Below are 13,098 nucleotides of genomic sequence, written 5' to 3'. Positions count from 1 at the left end.
AAATATTTATATTTCTCTAATAACTGTGCAGGTTGTCTACAAACTGTCAGAATAACATATATACAAGTATATGCAAAGAGGGTTAACATTACCTGCTTCTCCAACTCTGTGCTAAGCTGTCAACAAGGTATGGAATATTGGTGTGATTTTAGCCTCTATGTATGTACATAAATACATTTCTATATATACAGAGACACATAAAGACTAAAAAGCACATTCCAAAACTTGGAACATGACCATATGTAGTAAATCCTTCTTAAGGTATTTAAAGGTATCCTTCTGTCTTCATGCTCATCACTGTATCTGCATTCATCTTCTCTAAGTGATGTTGTGTTGCTGGAGGATATTATGTTTAGAATCTCTAAAATTTTGTTTCTGTTGGAATCTGTAGGAAATAAAAAGAAAAACGTCACCCTCTGTAGGAAATAGACAAGGTAGGTGCCCTCTGGTGAGTGATATTAAGAGTTTACCCCTCTAAAGCATTTGTGTGGAAAGACTGTGGTCTGACATTTTCTTCTTATGGGGTTGTTCTGTGCTGGATACTGCCTGTCTTTTTTAGTCATTATGAAAGGCTGCATATGTCCCTTTTTTATCCCTGTCTCCAGACTCCCCTTCTGCCCAGAGCATTTACATAAATGGAACAAATGCCGATGTTTCTGCCACTTGGACATTCTACCAATGAGCTCATCACAGGGGAACTGTAGTGGACAGGCGAGAAGACCAGGTGAGAGCCTGTTGCGATGGCATTTGCCCACCTTTCCTCTGATGACTCTCAGTGCACAAGGCTTGTGAGCTGAGCCCCATGCCTCTTACTCCGTTAAGGCTTTGCCTCAAGTCAGATCCCATCAATAAGCTGTTTGCCTGCTTTCTGCCCTGGCCTGACACAGGAGCTCAGGGATGAAGATGCTTTTGTCACCCGACCTAGCAATTCCCATGTCAGCTTTTGGGGCTGTGTTTCTTACAGTTGGAGTGCCACTAGGAGGGATGAGAACCTTACCATGCACTCCCGGCTGCGCAGTCCATTGCTGGGGATGATGATGTAGTTGTTACTATTACCCTTCCCCTGCAATGAACACAAATTGTGGGTTAGGAAATGGACTGCTGTTTTTTTTTCCTTTTTCACATTCTTGCTTTTTAAATCTCTGGAACACACTTGGAAAGTTGACCTGGAAGGAAGGAAACTCTCACTTGTCATCCTTTTACACCCCTACCATGTCTTGGGTCAGTGTGGAAGAGCTGGGCCAGTTTAGCTGAGTGGGATTAGACAGTTTCCAGGTGAACAGCATTCTGAGTTTGGTACTTTTAAACAGATTTAACATGTAGGATCCTTTCTTGCTCTTGATGGAAGAACACTTCCAGAAAGGCCATCACCAGATTTGGATGTACTGATGTATGTGCACTCCTTTAGCACTCCTTTTGAAGGCAGGCAGTTGTGGAAAGCCCACATGCAAGCAGCATGAAGTCTGCCTTGCTAGAGCCACTACAGTGCATGCAGCAGTCCTTGCTGATAGGTGACCACAGAGGATGGATGGGCTGGGATTTCACCCCACACTGTGCTCTTCCCAAGGAGGTGCCTTCAGGTGAAGTCAACAGCCAGGCCAGTCTTCAGTGGGAATTATTCACTTTTTTCACTACTGGTTTGCCAGGTGTCTGGACCAGGAGCCACTCTTACTCTCCAAATGCATTGGAGACCTGCTCAGTTGTAATCGTTAGCTTTCTGGATATAGAGAATGTGTAGGGCACATGGCTGGCTATGCAGGGCACTGCTGGATGCCTGTCAGGAATGTAAAGGCACTAAAATAGCGAAAGGTGAAAGCTGTAGTGTTACCTCAGGGAGCTTTAATTCAGGGGAGCTGTCTATGTCCTTCTTCAGCAAAATGTGTAAAACTGCATCATGAATTGTGAGAAAGAACATGGATGGCTTAATCTCCTCATCAAAAAACGCACATCTCTCCAGTTTCTCCAGGAGGCCTTCTGCAGGGGAACAAAATCGAAGCATAAAGTGAACTGTGGGTCTTGAAAATGAAGAAGTGCTTCCTGAGCATGTCCACTGAGGAAGTATGGGAACTGCCAGTATATTACACTGTTTTATTAGAGCAGATGAGTTCCTCTTTAGTGACGTGGAGAGGATGGGATATAAATGCCAATCAATACTTTCTCTGCTCAGTGCCAGGCAGAAGGGAATTTGAGCCCTATTTCTTATATAATACCTAATGTAGGCTGCCCTATAGTGGGTTTCACAGCCCAGAGCTGTACAACACAGTGATGGCTGTAGGTAAAACCAGCCTGCTGGGGACAGCATGGGAGGGATGAGATGTCTGCTCAGATGGATCTGTTTGCTGTCCAAGACTGGAAGGTAAAATTGGGTCATCCTCTGCAGCCAACCTCGTTGGTAGACAGGGAAGACAGTGGAACAAGGAATCTGTGGTGATGCTGATGGAAAGGCAAGTACTCACCATGTGCTGCTGCAATGTAAATGTCGATGTTGATCCGGACAAATTCTTTCAAAGTCTGTTAAACCAGAAAGAGACACCATTTAGATACTGCTGGTTTTGCTGATAACAGCTGTTATGGTGATTAGCCATTGCATTGTCCCACTTCTCAAGCCTATCTGTCAGGATACCATCCCTTCCCTCCAGCATATCCCCCATGTAACTGCATTCATACATTTTTCTTTCATATGATCACTGTTCATTTTGTGAATTACAGTTACCTTCTGGAGGACTCTCATGGCAGAAAAATCGAGGAAGGACACTGAAGAGAAATCCAGAATGATGCTGTGGATGTCAACCCGGGGCACAGTGATGCTGGGGGGGAGGTCAGCGCCCCAGTTTATCTGAATGGGCAAGTCTGTCATGCTGGTGGGCTGGTCCAGCTCCTCTATATTGTGGTCTAATTCTTCATCTGACTCAAGTGTATGGTTTGCCGTGCAAATCAAGCCCTTCTGTGTTCACAGAGAAAAGTAGCATAACTCATACTTCTTTGTAAGACCCAGCCATAGTAGTAGTGCATCTTACACAAGGATAAGAGTGGTGAGAATGCAAAGCTGAGGTACTCATGAGATGGAGCAGGACCCACTTGCACTTTACAATAGGAAAAGTTCTGTCTCTCCCTTGGCTGAAGGAGCCTGGGTATATTGGCTTTTCTCTTACCAATCATTTGATCAGAATTATAGTAAATTAATAATGTCTTCTTACTGCTCTCTGAAGTCAATTGTCATATTTTTTTACTGTGGGGGTGCTGAGGCACTGAAACAGGCTGCCCAAGGAAGCTGTGAATGCCCCATTCTTGGCAGTGTTCAAGGCCAGGTTGGACAGGGCCATGAGCAACCTGGTCTACTGGAAGGTCTTCCTGCCTGTGGCAGGAGGATTGGAGCTAGATGATCTTGAGGTCCTTTCCAGCCCAAACCATTCTAGGATTCTATGATTCTGTATGCTTTAATTTGATAGTTTTGGAATAAAACAACAAAGAGCTTGCAGGATTTGGGGTGAGAGAAAACTGGCTTGATCCTACCATTAATGCACCATGGACATTGCCTCTGTGGGAGCTGATCCTGCCATTTAATGCTAAACAAAATGCCAGTCAAGACATACAGTTCTGCTCATAGTAGAGCTGTAGGTTTCTAACTGTGAGAGGCGTTCAAATCTTATTTTTGAAATGTGTTTGTCATGAAGTGGCAGCCTGGGAATATCATATCTAAGTGGGACAGGGGACTCTAGGCACTTCTTTGCTGTGCCAAGCCAGGGAGCTGTGTGCTTATCCCCACCCCCTGTTAACCCCCTCCCAGGTGCCGTTGCCTTACATACAGGCGTCACACGCAGCTCTCCATTCTTCAGCATCTTTCTGACCTTCCTCAGAGCCTTATTGCGTTTCCTCAGGATTCTCTGTGGGTTGAAGCCAACCTGCAGAAACAGCACTTTGCATAATTAAAAATCCAGTGATACCAGGGGGAGGACACAGCATCTCACATGGCTTTTCTTTACCGTGCAAGTTTGGTTCAGTCTGGGGATGGTAGCCTATCTGGTATGGTGAGGGCTCAGGGGTCCTGGCTCTCTGTGCTGGTTATGAAAAGAACAGCTGCCTGCACCCAGTTTGTCATGGAAAACATTAAGACCACTTTGACAGTGTGATTTCATTCAGCTGTTCTTCTGACTGGTGTGGTTACATACTTTGGGGGAAGTTGAGTAAACTAACAGCTGTTAGGTGTAAATAATATAAATGCTAATAAAATAAAATAATGTCTATGCACTACTTTCCTCTAAAGGACTTAAAACACATATATACATTTTTATGGTATAAACTCAACATGAGGCGGGCTGCTTTTTCTCAGGGATGTGTAGGTACATGTAGGATTACATTAGTGACAACAATATTTGAATAAGTCATAGAATAGTTAGTGATAATCTTTTGAACTGTGGACTGACTGCATATATAGTAATAATTGGGAAATTGTATTCACCTTAATGCATCATGCAATTCATATATTCAGAACAACAGCCCCAGGCACTTACAGCAGTGATGAGTTTCTCTCTGAAGAAGTCAGCATTAGCAAAGAAGATAGGAGACGCACATTTGAAAATCTTCACTCCCTCTGGTTCATAGTTCTACAATGAAGCAAAAGCATCAGTAACAACATCTGCTATATAGACACAAATGCTGCAGATAATAAAATAAACAAGACATTTCTTACGTCTTTGTAATCTTTCCTGTTTCTGTAGATGTTACTTCTTCCAACATTAGCCAAAATGCTGCATCTTGGGCTGTGAACAAACACACACATGCAGTTATTTGTACCCTGTACCAAAACCCGGCAGAAGGAATGATCAGAGAAAGCAACCTCAGCTGTGGTGGTAGGCTGGAGTGGGGCCCCAAATCCAAGGGTTTATGCCTGTGATTTGTTTTTCCATACCTGGTTGCAGGACTGAACAAGGCATTTGGTTGTTGACCTTCTCTGTGCAGGGAGATTTAATTTATAACAGGAGATTCTAAGATATCACAGCATCCAACAAGTACTCACATCTGGGAGCGGATCACCACAGTCAGCAGCTGGAATGCCACAGCGATTGCTAGTCCAATATCCAGACCAAGAAAAATGGCAGCCAAGAAAGTCACCACCCATATAACCTGTAAGGAGCAGGTTATGAGTGTGTCAAGAAGCTGAGTTGTGAGCTCCAGCTAAGAGCAGCAACAGACCTCAGATCTGGTCCAGGCTGTCCATTTGCCTTTGGTAAAGGGGTTTATGTTTCCTCGGAGTTTTTTTCTTGTAAAACAGGACCAGACTCTAGCATTAGGGAGTGTTTCTAGGGATGACAATTTCTACAGAATAAAGGCTTAGAATAATCATAGAATAGAATCATAGAATAGTTAGGATTGGAAAGGACCTCAAGATCATCTAGTTCCAACCCCCCTGCCATGGGCAGGGAGTTGTGTATCTTTGGTAGGTGGTTCGCTAAATGCTCAACAAAAATCCAGCAGAAAGGCAAGGTTACACCCAAATCAGGATCCTAGTAAAGCTGAGAGTTGTAAATGTAGGTGCTGTGAATGTTCACAACTGGTAAGCACAAATTACAAGATGATAATACGTTTTAGCCACAGATCTCAAAGCATTTTCATATGGTAAATAACTGATTGGTAGCTGGGAAAACTAATGCCTGGAACCATCTGGCAAGACAAGGAGCTGGCCCATGAGAAGGACAAGAGCCTAAATGTTCTGGGTGCTAGAGGTAAGCAGTCCTTCTCTCCAGCCATGAGAAATAAAGCTCACTTGGAATAAACCCTTCAAGCCATGGCTGTCACTTGATTTTTACTGTGTAACTTCCATGTAACATGCTGCATGTGTGTGAGAAAGTGTCCCTGAATATATAGCCAATGCAGTAGGTATTTAGACATTTTCTGTAACTGCCTTTTATATTTGACTTTATAAAATGAACTGTATTTAAATAGATTTTGATTAAATGGATGAAAATGAAGTTTTGAGAGCTAATCAACTCACAATGGGTGGAACAAAATGAAAGACACAAAGAAGGGGTATATGAGTAAAAAAGGCTTGCCACTACTGTAATTTCTGTTTAGAGAAGTAAGGTGGGGATATATATATACTTACATATATATATAGAAAACAAAAGATAGCCTGTAGTGAATTTGCATAATAGATTAGTTTTCCAGAGTGCTTCATTCCTGAATGCTCATGGGACTCAACTTACACAGTCATATTTGTCCTGTCTCCATAGGATGCCTACTTCTTTGAACTGCATGAGCATTCCTTTCAAGTTGCCAAGAGCCAGAGATGCAAGGACTGACTGTCAAAATGACCAAAATACATGTTAAATTTTGAAGAAGCTAAGCAAATATTGTACATTAAGACTTAAATTATCATATAAATAGGGCCAAAGTTCAGCTTAAAGGCCAAGGAGCATCTCTAGATATATTGCTGCTGAAACCTCCCTAGCCATGTGCAGTGCAGGTGTCTGACTTGAAGTTGCGAGTCCCGCTTATTTTTGGCACCTAAAAGCTGGTGCTGTGGTGTTTGGTGTTTGGCACTTGTGCTCCCTTTGAGGGACCAGATGTAGTGGTCTTCTCTGTCATGATCTGGGAAGAAGAACCAAGCTTTGCAAAACCCTGTTTGGCCCCCACTGAAGCCCAAAAACACTTCCAGTGACTCCTAGAGCAGCCCTGTCTTTGTCAAGCAGGAGGAACTGCTTGGTGAAACCAGTGAATACCTTCTGTAATGGTGCCAGGAGAAACCCAATGGCCAAGATCACAATCAAGACAATGGCAGCGGAGATAATACCAGCAATCTGCATGAGAGAACAATTCCACCATGAGTAAGTGTCCACAGGCATTACAGTCAGCTAGGAAAAAAAGAGAGCTTTCTAGCATTAAATGTCATCACGATCTGTTGTTTTCTGTACCTGTGTTTTGCCTCCTGTGCTCTCCTGCACACCTGATCTTGACAGAGCAGTGCTGGAAGCAAATCCTTTGAATGATCCACCAACTATGTTACCCAGCCCAAAAGCAATTAGTTCCTGAAATAAAACCAGAAAAGATTGTTCTAAAAAGCTAAGTTATGACAGTTATTCACAAGGCAAACTATTCTTAAAATTACTTATTTCCCATTGAGAAATGCACTGCCTTGATTTCTGTGTTATTTGCCTACCTGGTTGGCATCTAATGAGTAGTCATACTTAATGGAATACACTTTAGCCACAGAGAAGGCTACAGCAAACCCAACAATTGCGATGGAAATGCTGTCATCAATGCACTTTTGGAGGACACCTACATCAGGTGCAACAGGCACTTGAAATCTGAAAGACAAAAACTACTCATTGAGGATATGCCTCAGGAAACAAGTTGTCAAACAAGTGAGCAAGGCAGTGGTCAAGCTCATTCTGAGAACTCTGGGAAGATGTGACACAGAACTGCATGTCTGAACCCTATGACACTTTGGAGAATCCTTAACTGGGACATGGACTCTGCTTATCTGCACTTGGCTCAGTTTGTGCCCCAGCAGATTCTCATTTACTTGGTCAGGACCAGCCACAGCTTATTTTGTCTGAGGTGCATGCACAGTTCTGCCTTCTCATTATGCATGGATATAAAATGTGGTAAAGAGCTGAAGCCTTTGCACAGGCAATTTGTGCACAGCAGGATTTTATTTAACTACGACAAAAAGAAAAATCTCTGTGTGATTCATCCCTGTGTGAAGCACTTTAGTCGGCTAGACAAATATGTGCTCAGTCAGGTAATGCTGACTAGTCTCTCAGGCTATCTATCTGCTAGGTGCTGTAACTTTACCATTTCCTGTTCCTTTGATCAGGGTCTTTTGCAGATTCTAGAGAGAATTACTCTCTGGACTTTTATTAATTTTTCTTTTTCTTTCTTTTTTTTTTCAATGAACTGAAATCCGAAGAATGGAGATTCTTGAGCAGAAATAGCTGTTCCTCTGCAAACTTCATTCACTAAAACCCCCAGGCCTCGAGAGGCAACCAAGAGCACCTGGGCGACTAAATGGGTGCAGTCTGCTGTCCTAGTAGTGCTGTCCTGTCTTCCTCTTTTTAACTTAATGTGTGCCTGTTATTTTTTTATGCCAAAATTCTGGCATAGCTGGATGTACTGTATATATGAATATATATTCCATGTGTGGATATACACTGTCTATATGAACATGTGCCTGGAGGAGCAAATGTTGGGGCCTCTGGAGGATAATGGTCTCTGGGGAGATGCTGGCAACTGGTCACAGGACCAGCAGTGTCCTGGTGCTTTCCCAAAGCTGGGGATGGATGCTGAACCATGTGTGTGCTCAAAGGGAAACAGAGGGGTTCAGGAGTGAGTAGCTCAGTAAAAGGAACAAATATGAACCTCCTGCTCAACAGCTGTCTCAGAAAATGAGGCAGGTGATTATTTCATGTTCCCATGTATTCTTTGTTGAGTAGATGTGCTCTAGTGAGTAACTTTTACATATTAGAAGTGTGTCCTCCTATTGTCAAGAGCAAAATGTTTGCTTACTGAAAGATGATGAAGCAGATCAGTTTAATCAAACATAGCTGAACTGATTCAACTCTGACAAACTAGAGAGAACATTTTGCTCCACTGGTGAATTTTAAGTAAATCACTTACCCTTTCTCTAGTTTTCCAACAACAGCTACATTATATTTTTCTTCAAAGTTAATGAAATAGGAAATCAGTGCTGCTAAGACTGTCTGAAAGATAATAAACCCCACCTCCATTAGACACATTCAAGCAAGAGTGTAAAGAAACCAATAAGAATCATTACATTCCCTTTCCCACATGCCCTCCAGTCTCATCGTTAGCGTCAGAATTATGCCACAGGTGTGCATAATTTGCCTTTGCTGTTCAGATTCATTCCTGAACCACGTTACAGCTATGGGTTTATGTTCATAAATCACACAGAGCATATATCAGAATATCTCACTGACAGTGGAGAACATCCCACCCAATAAACCAGGTATTTTCTAACAAGGTGCTGTACTAACTCTGAGGGGAAACAAGCACTACGTGTGTTTATAGCAACACCCTCCTGGACTTTAGGAACTTGCTGCCTGTGTGAGGTTTCCCCCACCCCACTGCTGCTTGGGGTAGGCAAAAACCTCAACTGCTGGAGGGCCAAGGTACTTTGTGCTTGGCCACAGATGGCCAGGACTTCAGTGACTGCTTGCAGGAGTAGTGCAGAGGGGCCCTAGCTGTGGGCCTGCAGCTGGTTGGTGTCAGGGCCAATTTCTTCCAAACAAAGAAAATATAATTTATAGCATCTTACTTCCTACAGATGTATTCAGTGAAGGACAGCTAAGTAGAGGTGAAACATCTAGGAGAGGTAAAACAACTCACAGTACCTCATGACTAAAATGATAACCCATCATCTAATGCAGGACAGGAGAAGAAATAGTTTAAACTCTACTCCCCGTGTCACTATAGTGATGGAGCAATTGCAAAATCAGAGAGAAGTGACCCTTACCACAAGGAGTTCAATGGGGATGGGAGCTGGTAACTTTGCTTTGTATCGATCATTCATTTCTTTCACCACAAACACGATAAGCAAAACAATAAGGGACGTGACAAGGTCAGTGATATTTGTATCTGTGATTTGGCTGAAAATACTCTTCAGAGTCTGCAAAATCAAGAGCAAACAAGTGGTACTTTGTAAATAGTAGTGCCCTGGCACGGTAGCACTATCCCTTCTGGAAGAGCCTGGGTTTGAATTGCTGTAAGCAGTTGGGATTTATTCCCTGGGGCATGATGTGGATTGCAAGTTCCAATTAATATGCATGTACATGATCCAAATGGTTAAAGTGTCCATGAAAAATCTGGCCCTCGGCCCTCTCCTCCTGGCTTCTCCCTGAGAGAGCATCAGAACAACACGTATATATGTGATAGCAAATGTGAGCAATAGAATTATGGAGCCAGAGCCTCTCTCTGCTCCTCCTTTCCTGTCCTTCTCCATCCTTGTTTATCATCCAGCAGCACTCACAGCCATATCCAAATTAAAAATATATCATATCCATTAAAAATAAACAATTAAACACTAGAGGCAAAGTTGAACACTTAATTCAAATATGCCAACACACAATATTATCTAATTAGCCCTGTGGGTGTAACTTGGTATTTGGTTATAAATTTGAAGATTGGCAATATGGTAATAACACATCTCGTGTATTTTTCTCTTGTGCTTCCTGCTGCTTGGGTGTCTTTATGCTGAGCTCTGTTATTGCAGCTTTGTGACACACAGTCAGATATACATTGCAGGTTTCAATAGCATTAGCAGATAATGAATACTTAGTACTTACATAGATGATGCCCAGTGGTTTATTATATCCAGGGACAGACAATTGCAGCATGAATTTCAGCTGAGATACCACAACATGAACAGCTGCAGCAGTCGTGAAACCGCTGATTAATGATTGTGATAGATAAATAACAATGAACCCAAACTGGAGAATTCCCAGAAGCAACTGGAATGCAAAATGACCCTATGTCAGTAGGATTCATTTGTACTTTTAAGCAATCTCTGCAACAAAGAGAACCATATTTACTAGAAACAAAGATTTTCTCCTCATCCCATACATCCAGGGATTAAGGATTATACTGTCACCAGACCTGCAATAAAAAAATTACACTTGGCAACAAGGGGCATAAAACATAAAGGAGCACAACAGTAATTGCTAGAGCAGTTAAAACCTTTTATTTTATAGCTAAAATAAACCTCCTTAGTCTTCAGGTTTTCAGTACCTGTATTTGCACATGGTACCAATGTTTCATGAAGTACAAACATATGATGTTAGGAAGGAAGGAACTGTAAGAATTCTGTATTAGGAAGTAAAGAGAAATTGTGGGGTTTCTTTCACAAGACAAATCCAAATATATTATTATGAGACAGAGCTTTTATTTCCCTTGGTGTGTCTGCGTCATTCTCACAACCACTTTTTCCCTATCCAGCAGATTGGGTTTTGCTGTAGGTGGGATGCAGCTGTGTGGGCTGCAAGCTCAGGTCTGGGCAAACCTGGGGTTTTCACAGTATGGATCAGTGCCTGGTCACTGGAGTGGCCCAGGCGTCTCCTAATCAATGAGACAAGGTCAGTTTTGTGGGAAGGGGAAGAGAATTACTTTGGTGACTACATCAGCAGAAACCAAAGAGGAAGGTCAGTCCACGATCCTTCTGTCCTCGCATGTGCATATAGACACTTGTAGGCACACATGCATAAGTTTACCAACCTGAAAAATCCCAGAAAGGAAGGTTACAGATGCAGCCACCATCACCCTCTCTTCATTTATTGCTGAGATATCTATGGAAGTGCCATTTCCAGTACTGTCATCAGGGACAAGCCTGACAACGGTTCCTCCCACCATCAGGCTCAGGACAGGGAAGGGACCTGAGCAGCACAAGACATTCGTTAGTGACCCAGAGGGACAGCACATACTTCTTCACCGCTGAGGAGGGTGCCTCAACATACCCACTGAGATATGTCTGGATGTGCCAAAGATAAAATAGACCAGGACAGGGAAAAATGCCGCATAGAGTCCATAACCAGGGGGCACATTCACCAGCAAAGCAAAGGCAAGACCTGTAGGGGCAGAGGCACAGAGAAGGTGATGTGTGTGTTACAGGGTGCAGACAGCAGTCCCTTTGTGTCTGGATAAACACGCTGTTCCCACAGGTACCTTGCAGGACAGCCACGAGCCCTGTGTTAATGCCGGAGACGATGTCACTCAGGATCCACTCCCTGAAGCGGTACACTGGCAGCCATGAGGCAATGGGAAACAAACCCAAGGCAACTTTTTTGACCCTTTGCGGGGAGCAGCTGTAAAAACATAAGAGGACAGAGCTCTGCTGGTGAGCAGCTCGGCTGACTTGCAGCCTGTCTTTGGAGCAGAATTAAAGGGGAAGGATTCAGGTTCAGGTTGCCAGAGGTCAAGATCTCACCCAGACACAGATCAACCTGCTCTGCCCTCTGTACTTCAAGCAACACCCAGTGGCCTCCAGGTCCTTTCCAACCAAAATACTCATATAATCACAGAATCATTTGGGTTAGAAGAGACCTTTAAAGGTCACCTGGTCCAGCTCCTTGAAGTGAACAGGGACATCTTCAACTAGATCAGGCTGCTCAGAGCCCTGTTCAACCTGATGTTGAATGTTTCCAGGAACAGGGCATTTACAACCTTCCTGGAAAAAACTGTTCCAGTGTTTCACCACCCTCATCATAAAAAAATGTCTTCCTTGTATCTAGTCTGAATCTCCCCTCTTTTAGTTTAAAACCATTACCCCTTGTCCTATCACAACAGGCCCTGCTAAAAAGTCTGATAACATCTTTCTTATAAGCCCCCTTTAAGTATTGAAGGGCCACAATAAGATCTTCCCAAAGTCTCTGCTGCCAAGTATCATGGGAAAGAGAAGTTGTAGGAAGTCTTTAATGGTAATAGCAGATAAAAATATTTAGAAAAATATAGCAGTGCATTTAGTGAACGAGTTTTCCTTTTCTTTCTTGGAATCTGAGATGGAAGTTGTCAGGATGGAGTTCATGATGTCCAAGAGTGGCAGTTTGAGCTCTTTCTTAGATCTGTAATTTTACAAAACCCAAGAAGATCTCCTTACCGAAAATATAGTTTCAGGTGATCCCAAAAGGTTTTATGGTATCTGTGCAATTTCTCATGCTCTTCATTGAATAACTTCTCTGAGTACACAGGTCTGGCTACAACATAGTGGTTACCCAGAGGTTCAACCATTTCTCCTGAAATGTCAAGTGAGGATGGCGACTTGTGTGTGCTTCTCTCTGGCCGTAGTCACTTAAAACCTGAAATGGAGAACAGGATTATGTAATGTGGGGCATGTGGGTGTAGTGCAGATGAATAAACTCTAAACTGAGTGTTAACCACACTTGAAGATCAAAAGAGAGATGGTTGAGACATCCACTTCACTTTGCCAAGATAATCTCTTGCCCTCCTCCTCCTCCCACTGCAGGGCAGTGTTTCAGTGGAGCATGAGGTATTTCTTTCTAAATATGCAGCCAAAAAGTGGACATGATGGATTTATCTTTGAGTCAGCTATCAACAATCAGAACCTTCCTTCCTCAAGGGAGGCTAGTTTCT

The 13,098-nt window shown here is 42.9% G+C and overlaps 1 protein-coding gene across 1 annotated transcript; it reads right to left on the bottom strand.

Moving 5' to 3' along the window:
* Positions 1-361: 361 nt before the first annotated feature.
* Positions 362-12,735, bottom strand: SLC26A3 (solute carrier family 26 member 3). The gene is made up of 20 exons (XM_005148447.2): positions 12,605-12,735; positions 11,674-11,813; positions 11,466-11,576; positions 11,227-11,384; positions 10,302-10,466; positions 9,473-9,625; positions 8,617-8,699; positions 7,157-7,304; positions 6,912-7,025; positions 6,720-6,797; positions 6,204-6,299; positions 5,018-5,124; positions 4,691-4,760; positions 4,512-4,604; positions 3,807-3,902; positions 2,714-2,944; positions 2,457-2,511; positions 1,829-1,974; positions 998-1,063; positions 362-385 (listed from the first exon to the last, which is right to left on the bottom strand). The coding sequence occupies exons 1-20, from the start codon at positions 12,733-12,735 to the stop codon at positions 362-364; spliced, it is 2,265 nt and encodes a 754-aa protein (XP_005148504.2).
* Between the last annotated feature and the right edge of the window lie 363 nt (positions 12,736-13,098).

Source organism: Melopsittacus undulatus, chromosome 5 (genome assembly GCF_012275295.1).
Source record: "Melopsittacus undulatus isolate bMelUnd1 chromosome 5, bMelUnd1.mat.Z, whole genome shotgun sequence".
Taxonomy (NCBI): domain Eukaryota; kingdom Metazoa; phylum Chordata; class Aves; order Psittaciformes; family Psittaculidae; genus Melopsittacus; species Melopsittacus undulatus.
Note: the sequence above shows the minus strand (reverse complement) of the source record. Positions and strands in the feature narration are given on the sequence as shown.

Excerpts from the sequence above, each read along its gene's own strand:
- SLC26A3 (XM_005148447.2), bottom strand. The coding sequence starts at position 12,735 with ATGGTTGAACCTCTGGGTAACCACTATGTTGTAGCCAGACCTGTGTAC. Across the intron at positions 3,903-4,511 it reads GAGAGAAACTCATCACTGCT|GTTGGCTTCAACCCACAGAG; the intron begins GTAAGTGCCTGG and ends CTGTTTCTGCAG. Across the intron at positions 2,945-3,806 it reads GAGAGCTGCGTGTGACGCCT|AAGGGCTTGATTTGCACGGC; the intron begins GTATGTAAGGCA and ends CTGTGAACACAG.